The 13258-nt window shown below is 42.9% G+C and overlaps 1 protein-coding gene across 1 annotated transcript; it reads right to left on the reverse strand.

Annotated features, from left to right (window-relative positions):
- Positions 1-419: 419 nt before the first annotated feature.
- On the reverse strand, positions 420-3463 carry LOC131268673 (uncharacterized). Its single transcript, XM_058270915.1, has 2 exons — positions 3250-3463; positions 420-3065 (listed from the first exon to the last, which is right to left on the reverse strand). The coding sequence occupies exons 1-2, from the start codon at positions 3461-3463 to the stop codon at positions 2551-2553; spliced, it is 729 nt and encodes a 242-aa protein (XP_058126898.1). The 3' UTR covers positions 420-2550.
- Positions 3464-13258: the final 9795 nt, after the last annotated feature.

Here is a 13258-nt window from a genome sequence, read left to right on the forward strand (position 1 = left end):
CATGTCTTATTGCAAAACCTAGTTTGCTGTTGCTACAACCAAACTATTAAATAACAATTCCGAACGCCAGCAATCAAGCCACCCTTGATAAAAACCCTGCAACCCAAGAATATTGAGCATAATGCACATACATTACTCGGCACCGAAATTTGCCTTTTCATTCCTATACGTTTGGTTCTGGCATTTGACCGGGGGTTAGAGAGATTCGATCCCAAATTTTCCAGCAACGCAGAAGATCTGGGACGAGTTTTTCCCAGCGATACAAGATCAATGATAGGTTAAACGAGTGTTGCACACGATCCACGTTTGCGTACGTACAGTTGAAGCAACTCGTTGCTTTGACACAGCCGGTTGCCGGTTTCGGATAAACTTAACGACCGAGGAAGGGCAGCCCACTTATTCCTGCTGTAGTGCGAAAGTGTTTCAACGAAGAAATCCTTTATTTAGCAAATACTGAATACGGTTTGCCAATATGTTGCATCTACTCATGTTATAATAATATCTTTCTCGTTCATCTACTACAGCTCTACTTCAGAGACGCAGCGCAGCCATCGTTCACCGCGTGTCTTATTGCAAAACCTAGTTTGCTGTTGCTACAACCAAACTATTAAATAACAATTCCGAACGCCAGCAATCAAGCCACCCTTGATAAAAACCCTGCAACCCAAGAATATTGAGCATAATGCACATACATTACTCGGCACCGAAATTTGCCTTTTCATTCCTATACGTTTGGTTCTGGCATTTGACCGGGGGTTAGAGAGATTCGATCCCAAATTTTCCAGCAACGCAGAAGATCTGGGACGAGTTTTTCCCAGCGATACAAGATCAATGATAGGTTAAACGAGTGTTGCACACGATCCACGTTTGCGTACGTACAGTTGAAGCAACTCGTTGCTTCGACACAGCCGGTTGCCGGTTTCGGATAAACTTAACGACCGAGGAAGGGCAGCCCACTTATTCCTGCTGTAGTGCGAAAGTGTTTCAACGAAGAAATCCTTTATTTAGCAAATACTGAATACGGTTTGCCAATATGTTGCATCTACTCATGTTATAATAATATCTTTCTCGTTCATCTACTACAGCTCTACTTCAGAGACGCAGCGCAGCCATCGTTCACCGCGTGTCTTATTGCAAAACCTAGTTTGCTGTTGCTACAACCAAACTATTAAATAACAATTCCGAACGCCAGCAATCAAGCCAGTCTTGATAAAACCCTGCAACCCAAGAATATTGAGCATAATGCACATACATTACTCGGCACCGAAATTTGCCTTTTCATTCCTTTACGTTTGGTTCGCATTTGACCGGGGGTTAGAGAGATTCGATCCCAAATTTTCCAGCAACGCAGAAGATCTGGGACGAGTTTTTCCCAGCGATACAAGATCAATGATAGGTTAAACGAGTGTTGCACACGATCCACGATTGCGTGCGTACATTTGAAGCAACTCGTTGCTTCGACACAGCAATGTTTTCGCAACCCTACTTACAGTCGATATCTGTAGTTATCCGCACTAAATAATATATTCTTCTAATGAAATATGCAACTGTGTAAGAGATGACGTAATCTTCCGCTGGTACATGGGGTTTCGCGATGTTCGCTGATTCATTCTTTATACAGTGGTTTTCCAGGGCATGATGGGAGAAAAGCATGTACCGGTTGTAGGTTGTATACGTAAAACTTTTAAGCCACAAAGTTACTTATCCAACAGTTTCAACACCACGCAGTCATGCCGCGTGCCACACGTGTTTGTATCTTTATGGATGATTTTTTTTTGGTTTGGTTCGTGATTTGCCGCTGGCTCGGTATTTTCCTGCTCAACATTCGTTTGTACGAATCATTTCATTTGCTATGCCTTTTCTTCTCGTCTGATAATCAAAGCGTGAATTTATAAAATCTACGGACAAAATGCGTGCTGTGCTTATTTTTGCACACCAGCTTTGTTTCTTAAAAAATCCTGTTTCGGGAATGGCTGGCCTTGGTTCGGTGAAGTTTCTGTTTTTCTGTACCACTATACCAGTAAACTGATTTCGACAAAAGATTCTACAGATAACTTGTTTGAGTTATGGCTCGATTGCCAGTAGGAAAGGAGATTCAAAGAATCCTGACATAAATTACGGGTGCCTTTGGACGTAACCAAATCATGCTGTGGGAAAATAGAATGGAGTGATAAGTAAAATTCCAGAGTTTCAAACAATCTATTGCTAAACGGACTGCATGTTGCAGTTGGATGGAGCGCGAGAATTTCAAAACTAACCGTCCCAGATATCTCAGTTGCCTACGCCAACGGCTCGTCCGTACGGCTCTCGCTTAGAGTCCCTGCTTAGCGGATTTAATACTACTACCACGGTCGGTTCGTGTTTATCATTCATTCGTGCATCTTCGTTGCATTTGCATGCTGGTGCTCGCTGCTTTTTGGGGTGGGTGCAGGGAGTGTTCGTGCCTATTTAAAATATTGTAAACTGTGCGCGGTTCCCGTGGAACTCTATCCTGTATGTTTCCGGTTTCCTGGAGTGGGCGACGCGTGTCCCAACCGTCGCCCGGGTTCACTACTCCTGTTGACCCGGCTCGTCGGCATCCAGCTGGATGGTGGTGTTGTTGGAGTAGAGCAGTAGATAGTTCCCGCTCTGCTCGTAGTCGTCGCTGGCATCATCCTCGTCCGGAATCGACACTGAAACCACCGATCCATCCTGGTTTTCGTCCCGCCCCGGTGGATCCTGCGACTGTGGCTCTGGTTGTTCGCTGTGCTGCTGCTGTTGTCGAGACTCTGGTTTCAGGTAGTCCCGGTAAGCTCCCAGCAGCTGTGGTTTGGTTTCTCCTGTAAGCTGGTCATTCCGTCGTTGTTTCCGTTGTCGTTGCTCCTGATTCTGCTGCTGTTGCTGCTGATGGTACTGCTCGATGAGCTGCGTCAGATTGTCCGACTCGGTGATGTGCACCTCCTTTCTGATTTTCACCATACGGTCCTGCACCAGGTGTTGATAAAAACTGTGGAAAAACCGGTTCGCCGGAACCTCGCTGCGATTGGCCAGCCGGATGGCCAGGTGTTCCGGTATGATGAGGGTATCTGCAAGCAAAAAGGCCCAAGAAGATTGTTAGCCATATTTGGGTTCGGTAACTTCTGTTGGTAGAGCATGGCTCCCTCAACCCATGGTCCGGTCAGTATATTGACACACTTCAGTACTGTTGCCGTTAACACACGGCCAGGCCTGAATGTAGTCAGCATTGCAATGAAAAAAAAAAACACCAACCGATAGTTTGTGTCTTCTGCTGCATCGGGTTGGTGCTTGGGTCCCAGAAAAAGATGTAGTACAACGACAGCATGATGGCCACCAGCGACACGCACAGTACGTAGGCCGCGACGGTCAGGATGCGAATCGCCTTCTGGTTCTGCTTCGTCTCGTAAAGCCTGTCCTTGGAGTCCTCGCCCGCGAGCTTTATCTTCTCCTCCACCGTGTAGCTCATGGTGTCACGTTAACCGTGTCGTACCGGTTGTCTGTGGAGCAGGCGAGAGCCGATTGAAAAACAAAAACAATCCGGTACGATACCACCTTCAACAGTCAAACTGTGTCAAAACGCTGCCTATCTTCATCTCTCGCCGCTCGATTTCGTTCCACTATCTAACGGGGAAGTAATGGCGAACTGTGGCCGTTGGAAAAAAGCATACACTGGGAATAAAGAAACTCGTCCGTGTGCGAAAGAACCACTATTCGATTAGCCCCACACTACCACGGCAGCTTTGTGTCGATATTTATACACCCTGGTTTGCGAGGTTGGGAACGTGTATTGCTTTTACTTGGGAACGGTTATTGATTTTTATTGCCCATTCCACCGCCAGTGCCCTGAAAGCGTGGACTGCACCGGGCTGTATAGTTCTTCCGATTATAGTGAATATTTCTTAACAGTTTAGGACTTTAAACACTGTAGCAACTTTGTATTGTGTTTTAGAAGAACTTAACAAAAATATCCTTCGAAGGGATGGATTGGGCTGCCGGGGAAAACAACTTTCGCGGACAATTTCCTTGGTAGGGCACGCACACGAATGCAACGGCACAGGTGGTCAGGGAGCAAGGACGTGGTACGCGTAGAGTAAGAGGAAAATAAATTAAGGTTAAGATACTTCGGGGGAACCCCGACGGAAGGAAGGACGACGCAGTCGCATGAACGTGTGCTCTATAGTTCTAGTTCTTTCGCTAATGGAAGTAGGGCTTTTGCAGGCCGTTCAGGCATGCCAGGCGACCTGCCTAGCACCGTAGCAATCAATGGAGAATACAAAAGGCGGAGGTGGCCACAGTTCGAAGTGAGGTCAGAGGAAGTGTTGACCCATTACAACAACAAACCGACGTGCGAGCTCAACCTCTTCAAACAGAGCAACGAGCGAGAGATGTGGATGGCGGCACGTATCTGTTGTACGGTTGTTCAGCAATAAATTTACATTTACGGTATGGCGAACGTCCGGCTGTACGAGAGTGTGGTAGGCGGCATCAGCATATGGATTGATCTTCCAGTGTTTTTTATCTTTTATAGCAGTGCGTGCGGTACTGAGTTGATGGGAGCTCCGCAAACGGTGGATTGGTGTGAAAACGTTCCAGCTGTACAGCAAACGAATCGGAAATTCCAGAATGCAAGGTCGAACTGGCTGCTACTGGAGCACCTGCGGTTTTGCACTTTCTTCTCCTGCCATCAAAACTCACAGGAAGCGTGACTTCGCGCGAGTTTCACTCATCCTACACACGCTTGCTGATGGCGAATCAATTAACTATTTTCTAAAGTTTTCCTTCGTTTATATTCCGTTTTCACAGCTCATACACCACCCACTTCCGCCCGACTTTGTGCAGCGTAACGCTTCGTGTGAGGTTTCAGATGCACTCCTCTCGACCCACTGTCAAGCAGTGTAATTTACTGCCGCAGTCTCGGTGGAATGGAAAGAAAAACATTGTATCTGCGAGAGAGCATCCACTCGGCGGTGGAAAATTGCTCGCCCGATTTACCCGTGATGCTCGCAACAAGAGCGCGACCTATGGATCCGGCAATGGAAAATGGAGAGAGCGGGCGAGAGTTTTTTGCTCATCGCAAATACCCCGCGTCGGAAAATGCGCGTTTTCCCTCGTTGAGGTGTTGTTGTTTTCCCGGTTGTTTGTTTTTTTGTTTTTCGCTTGCGTTTCCGTGCCGTCTCCTCGCTCGGCGCGACGAGTGACTTGTGGCATTAAAGTTTTCATCGGGAGAAACACTATAAAATTTGAATTGGAAATGCATATGGATTGCGCACTACATCCGTCAGGAACACCCCCACTCAACCGCGCGAACAAAAACACATGTGGGAAAGTATTCGAACGGATAGAAAATAGCCCAACGCCCAGCCAATTGGCGGGTGGAAGAATATTAAACTTTTACGAGCGACCAAACAAATGTAAATTATTTTTCCCCTGTTTGGTTTTCGATTGATGTGCCTTGAACGGGGTTCCCGTTTGTGGTAAAAATATCTCGGCTCGGTATTCAACGCTCCTGCCGTTTGGGTTCGGTAGATCCCTCTGCGTTTGCGTAACTTCACCCCACTAATCCTATTACGACCACCGAGGCTCGGCACGGGGCTGCCACCACCCGAGCCCCAATCGACAAGGGAATTGCGTAACATTGTGCGGGGCAGCCAGTGAGGGTTCGTACTCCAAAGCCGCCGCGAAACAGATAACTTAATGGCATCTTACCTTAATCTAGTTGATGTTGCCAGCTGGTTTGATTGATTGTTGGCAGCAGGGAAGCGGACGCTATGGTGCGCGTGTCACTAGTCACCCTGGTCGCAAGCCGTTAACCGCTCCGGACTGTCGTCCTCGTACGGCTCGATGGTTGGGCTCCAGAAGAAGATGTAGTACAGCGATAGGAGCAGCGCGGCAAACGACACCGTGAACAGGTAGATGCAGACGACGATCACTCGCACCCACTTGGGATCCTCCTTTTTCTTGGCGAACGCGCCACCGTCCGCGGCCTCGGCGTCCCGTGCGTACAGCGGTTCGGCCACCCTCGCATCGCCACTGTCCATCGCGGCCAGCGCTCGGTTTGACTTGCGGAGTGTGTGTCTGCGGAACGGTCACGATAGCACTAAGTGGTCTGCTGCTACGATGGAAAAACGTTGGCGCTACTGTGCGGACCGTTTGCAAACCGCCTGCGTGAAACTCTGCCAGTCAACTGGTCCACTCTACGACCATGTCGTCACCAACAAGCCAGTGAACTGCGATGTTCTGAACGCTGGCCATCTCTGTCGTAATACACTGTGACAGCACGCTCGTCCTTACTTTTTCCGACCACTTTCGTTTACAACCATGCTTCCTTGTGCCCAAATTTGCCAATACCATTACCCAAGGCGTACGGCCGCGCCGGTTACATGACAACGACGAGGAATATGGCCTCAGACGTGAAGCCTGCCACGAAACGGCGCCCTTGCAGCAGGCCGTTACAGATTTAATCGGCTTTCGGTGTTACACCACAGCTCCTAGAATTGCTCCACCTGGCAGCACGGCCAAACCAGGAGCCCGACGCGAGCTGTATACGTCATGCTGCCAATCAAACAACAATCCCCCGTGGGTGCCAAGCTTGGCAAAATTCCTTATTGGTTTAAATAAGCCGTATCGGAAGAGCAGGCTTTAGCGGATCTTAGCACACCGCTGTTATACGTCCTCGAAGTGTGATGCAATCCACTGTGGGCCGCCAAACGACAGTCCCAACAGATGGAGGACCTATTTTACATTTAGTTATTTGCCGTCCACCCGAAGGCTCACGTGTGCTGATTATACGTTTGTATGTTTGTTTGGACTACAGCATGAAACGAGGTGCAACTGGCACACCCTTACCATTGCTACGCGTTTGTTCCCACATGTTATCCGAGAGTGTTCCAAGTGAATCACTTCCAACGAATGTTTGGTTAAGTGTTCCGAGTGTGCCTCCATAGTCCACAAGAATCTGGCACGGTATACCGTTTGATTCGAATATTAAACTCACTCGTCTGCGTACACAACTCTCAACAACAGCCAGGCAGCTTTGGCGAGGGGCCAAAAACTAACTCTCAAGCAATAATACTCAATTCATATTTGAAAGTGACGACAGATATTGGATAGATAATGATTGACAAGATTTGGCTAAGCCAGCACATGATTCCTGGAATGGTATCTTCCGGAAATAAATATTTGTGAAAACTGGTGAAAACAACCCACCAAATATTGTGACTGCTGCAACCTGTTGTTTGAAACGCAACGCCCAAGATGTTTAAACAATTAAGTTTATCCGTTCGCGATGGTATTTGCATGTGTGTTGCTTTAGTTGCTTCCAACTGCGCATGCTGCGTTTTTGCGCATGCACTACTGGTAAACGGATGGAAAAACCCCAGTACAGAAATGAATATGATTTTCCGTCATTCTTGAACGAAATTTGACAAGCATACATAGGAAAGTTGTGCAAAACCTTTTAGATAGAGTGTTTAATATCATCGGTTAATTTGAGAGATCCATTTATTTTTGCCTTAATACAAAGTTTTAATTTGGATTTTCATCCCAGCACATTCCCATTGTGTCCGGCAAGTCAGGGCATTTTTGCGCCGTCTGATCACAGTGAAAAATTTCGGTTTTATCTCAAAACCAAATATATGTTTTTCTGCGTGACTAAACTATACCGACTAGAATCCCCGAACTAAAATGCAGCGGATGGAAGGTTACTGGGATTAAACAAAACTTGCTTCAAGAGGATGGGCCGTCACAATATTTTAGTCGTGTGCAAGTTTACAGGAACGCAACTTTGACATCGATCAGTGTTATAATTTTTAAGTGAAATTTTCTTGAATGGGCAGTTTTACATCAGCAAACTTTTCACTCAGAAGTTATAAAAATACTTCTCAATAATGAGCTTTTCTCCAACTCGACCTTTTTTCCCACACACAGCGATCAAAAGTCGTAGATCCAAAAATGAAAATGAAAAAGTATAATTACGTATGCGGTTTTGGCAGTATTTTTTTTATTACCGTGAAACATCAAAATTTGTTTCTCCCTTTTCTGTTCACGACTTTGAGGAAGATGAAAAAACTGTTTTATACGATCAATAACAGAGGGGGTAGAAATTTTTACCAACTACACCATAACAATTGTTATACAAGAAGTCGAAAAATATAGAGTGGACGGGTGTTATTTGTTTTTAAACATAAATTCGTCGTGAAATACCTAAATAATATGAAAAGTTGATCACATTTTCAAGCAGCCAACCGACAAGTGTTGAGTTCTCTTTCCATTTCATTGTGATTTGGAAATCACAATTTCATTTCAAATAGGCAAGGTTCGATACGACATAAAACATATTTAGGGCAATGGAAAAGTCTGTAGGGCCTACTTTTACGACTACCCACTGCTTGGGGCTCAGGAAAAGATTGATCCGTCTCTGGTTCGATACTGGTTCAGAGCTACACGATCGTGGCAATCGTGCATGCACTTATCGTTTAGTGTAATTCAATTGATCGCACGCACTTCATTGGCGTGTGACGACTTAATTTAACGTGTTTTCTATTCATTTATTGAAAAACAATTCTCCAGTGAATTTGAACAAATCAAACAGCTTTAACCGCTAAGAAAAGCTTGTAAACCGCATTCTTTAAGCTTCAAGATTTCTAGCTTTAAGCTTTGAAACCAGAGCTTTAAAAACCGCCCTCGTAATGACGGCTGAAATCCGACGCGGAACAGTGACTATAGCGTGGCGGATAGTTTGACGAACACCATAACTAAAATTAACGAGTTGAATCGAGGAAAAATTGCACATATTTTATCCAAACGTCTCTGGTTTGTACGAACTATCCGTTTTCGTATGGTTTGCAAAGAGTATACAAGAGTATAGCCAGTGGTTCACCTTATCATTTATTGCTAATTTTCAAATAATTTTCCTTAGATTTAGGAACGTAAAAAAATATTTCATCAACATTTTTTTCATCAACATTCATCGGAACGTAGGAATGTTTCCTTGGGAAGGTAAAAAATTATTTCAAAACTTGTTTTAACCTATTTCCCCGAAGATGAAGTTAATATAAATGATGCAAAATAGAATGAACATCATATTGGTAAAATGTATACTGAAAACATAAACAGAGATACATAATCTATTAAATATTAGAAAATATATTCGACAAGTGTGGCAATGGATGCCGTACGGAATACTTACTAGGTCTCGTTTATGAAGAAAGGATCAACATTCGATGTCATCTTTTGGGAATGACTAGTCGGCAATTGTCGTCTTGTTTTTGTATTTTATTCTGACATCATTACAGTTACAACAATAGTTTTTTCTCGTCACTCGAATAGGTTGGTTTTGCATGGTTTGCTTTCTCTATTATATTGAACTCGTCTCTTCTCTCTTTCGTTCTCTGCTTAAGCTGCATTGAACTCGTCCCCGCTGACTTGCGCATGGTCAAACTCTAAAGTCTCCATTTAGTTTACACATAGCAACACCGTCTTACCATCTCATACTATTGATCCAAACGTAGGTTAGTGCATGCAGACTGGTGAACGATTGAACGTGATGCAATTTGCGATGGACAATGCCACTGCGTTGGCACCTAACACCTCCGTATGGCCATGGTTAAGCATTCATTTTAACACACGCAACCAAGCAATGTATGATTCGCGTGTTGGGTTTGTCACGACAATACCGTATCCTTATCCTGTTCCACGCTGTTTGTCACTCATCTACCATAAATATATACCTTCCTATAAATATGTTTTCCCAATGCTCCATCGCCAGCTGCACACATCGCCTCAGCGAAGAAACTGTGTGTTAGGGTGGGGGTGCGCTTGATTGTAGTTGCATTGCATCTAACCTTCCAGCTGATGATGTTTTAGTTGTTTTTCTGTTTTAGCATTTCTATCAGTCCTTTCATTTGACTGTCAGCCTGTTTTCCACGTAGGTGGCTTCAAGGTGCAACATCGTTTCTCTTTAATAAAGTATTCAGTTTTGTTTCCATTGTTCTATCCTTTGTTTTTTTTATATATCATTATGTTTTCATACTCCGTCCTCGCTCATATCAATTTTTATACTTTATTGTTTTTACAACAACTTCCCTTCGATCCGCTTCAAATCGCTCATCTCAGGTGCCTGGCGCTGTCACTGTGTGCTGCTGAAATGTATAACTTTATATAATAGTTCCTCCTAATGTCCACGATTTGTTCTGCTTTTTTTAATAATGTATTTGATCTCTATATTCCCACTTTATCTTTCCATTTCCCGCTTAATTATCATTATCAATAGTTATAATAATTTTAATATCTCATTTTTATGTCGTTTTCTGCTTAAGTTATTCCACAGTTTATGTTTTACTATCTTTCATTTTTTTATCATAATAATAGACAGCATAGCATAGGAAGACGTTAATACCTGCATTAGACATGATGTACAAAATTATATTTTCTCACAAGAGATTCCGATTGTTTTCTGCAAAGTGGGTTGTTCCAGTATTCCTCGATTTTGTGTTGGTTTTCTTGATTGGTTTGCTAGTGGGTTGTTTTTCCTCGCTCGGTATGTGTTTTTCATTCGCCCGACACTTGATACCTCGTTTTGTTCTCTTCGATTTGCTTGTATGGTTCGGCAATGTTTTTAATTATTTAGCGATAATCATTTAGCGAAAAAGTAACTTTTACCGATAGTTTATTTGAGAGTGTTTTTCCTCAGCATGATCGTTTTTTGCTATCGATGTGTTAGTTAATATTTTCTTTCGATCCCTTATAAGTGTACGTGGTTGGTGAAGGGTATTTGTCGATGTTGAAATCGTTTTCCGTTGCGTTTGTTTGATAGATCCCGGCGTCATTGCACCAGCATGCTGGATTGGATTGTTGGATTTAAATTTGCTAGTGTTCCGTGTTCTGTGTTCTTTTTCCAATCCAATGATTCCCCGTTAATGGCATTCTTTTTCGTTGATTTGGCCTTTTAGACGTAAACTAAAAACTACAACAGAGTCAATGTAGCAAAACTATTAGTACGTAGATAACTCACGTGTGCTAGAGAATATTATTTTCTAATTAATTTAAAGGGTTGTTTAAAAGCATAACAAATCGAAGAATAAGAAACATTTCCTTTATGTTTCTTGATAGGTTCATTCAAAATAAAATTGGAGAAGAAAAGTTCACTGGAATAAAAAGCAATCGATAATTTGAAGCCGAAGGTAGATTTTTGTAAAGCTTAACATTAATTTCTTAAAATTATATTAAATGTTATCGTAGAAAGTGTAGGGTTCTCACTATATCTGGGGTAAGAAAATAATTCCATCCAGCATAAAATGTCATCACGAGTTTAGAAATTAAGTTGAATTTTTAAAGATACATATAAAAAGCTACATTAATTCATTATTCAAATACTGCTCTGAAGTACCGTGATAGAAATTCGAGGGATAGGTAATACTGCTTTAAACCAACTTTACTATAAAACTACGATGGCTGCTGGGGCATTTGAACCTGTTGGGAATTGTAACCGAGGCTGAATTGTATCATTTGTCCCATTAATTCTCAAGTTTTCTGTCATAAGCACGCCCTTCCCAGAAAACACAAAAATTGGAACATACATCTGATTTATCGACCTCAATTGATCCAACATTGCAGTTTGTCTTGCTGTCAGTTTCTTCCGCATGGTGGACGAAACTTTTAATTTCATTAGTTAAACAATTAAGAAACATTCTTGCCACAACTAGTCACAATTATTATTTGAAAAATTTCCAAACACTTTACTGATCTTCAGCAATACGTCCGATATTATGTAAAAAAAAAAAAAATACAAACCAGTTGAGTACAAAATGCAAACTGGTCTGGTGATGCAAAAGTGTTTTGCATAGCACACTTTTTGTTTCCGTTTCCAAATGTAATCCGATTTAAACCATGTGCATTCGGTTTAGTTTTGTTTGCATTTATTGGGTTTCAGTTGTGCTTTGTTTAAACGTTTTGTACAGCATACCTTTGATGAATTAACTCTATGCAAGGGTTAACATATACAATTATATACCAATAAAATTATATGAACTTGTGAAATGTGTAAATGGGTAGTCAATCTACTATATGAACAGATGGGTTTATAATTTGAGTATAATGCAGGGAAAGCTGTATCGCAAGCATGAGCAAGAAAATAAACGCTTGATGTGTTATGGAATCTTTGTGAAGATTATGATCTTGTATTTTGCTTATCTTCACTACCCGCATGTTTTTGGTAATAAAAAATGGTACGTAATTGAATATAACAGAAGATAGTATAAAACTGTCTACTGAAAATAACACATTTTAAGTGGCAAAAGACATAGAAGGAAGACCACATTCCCGCACAAAGTTCGACACAGTCGTGTATTTGAGAAGGGGAATCACGCTCTTGCCAGCGTGCGGCTTCACATTTGTTCAACTGGTTTGTTTCAACAACGTTCAGTTCGAGTGGTTCGGTCAAAACCTTCTGCCCATTCGGATTTCCTCTGCTATGGCTTTCTATCAGACTCCGGTTGAAGCATATCACCATGTTCGCAGTTTACTTCCGGTTAGATTAAGGTGTGACTTCCTGCGTTAGTGTTCTTTCGCTTTCCGATTGATCTGGTATTGATTTAGGCTCTAACCTTGCATTTTACGGAACGTATAGCATACACGTTGGAGAGGGGGATAACTAGAATACTGAAAACCGAGTTTCGACCCACTGTCAGGCATAGAGCCGTTTGTAGGGCACTGCATGAGAGTAGTTCATTCTTTCTCATTCGCTTTCCATAAAAAAGGCTTAAGGAACATGTGAGTTCTCTTACATCTGGAGCGTTTCACCATTAAGGGTGACAGTGAGCTCCATTAGGCAAGCTGACACCAGACTGCTTAGTTCCCACGCTAGGCTGAGGACGAAGGAAAGGTTCAAGGGAAGCTTATCGTCGATAGTCAGGCACGCAACAATCATTTCCTGCATGGATCCCTCATGTACCTAGTTTTTATCCAAAAACGGGCCCGTGCAAGACTGAACCAGTAGACTGAAGCCATATGTCAAATTTGTCATTTCTCTCATTTGCCTCCTGCTCCACATTTTTTCCAGGTCAGTAATCGTCATTTAGAGACCGTGTCCTAAATCCGAACCGACTCAAAATCATTTAGCTCCACACGTCTGGCAGAGTAGCAACAGCAAGTAGCTTTCTTCTCGCTCCTAGTTGAAGACTGGTAGGCGATGTCTGTTTCTCAATAAAAACAAAAATTAAATAAAAACGAGAAACGTGTCGCTCGACGTCTACGCGATTTCAAG

Source organism: Anopheles coustani, chromosome X (assembly GCF_943734705.1).
Source record: "Anopheles coustani chromosome X, idAnoCousDA_361_x.2, whole genome shotgun sequence".
NCBI classification, from domain to species: Eukaryota; Metazoa; Arthropoda; class Insecta; order Diptera; family Culicidae; genus Anopheles; species Anopheles coustani.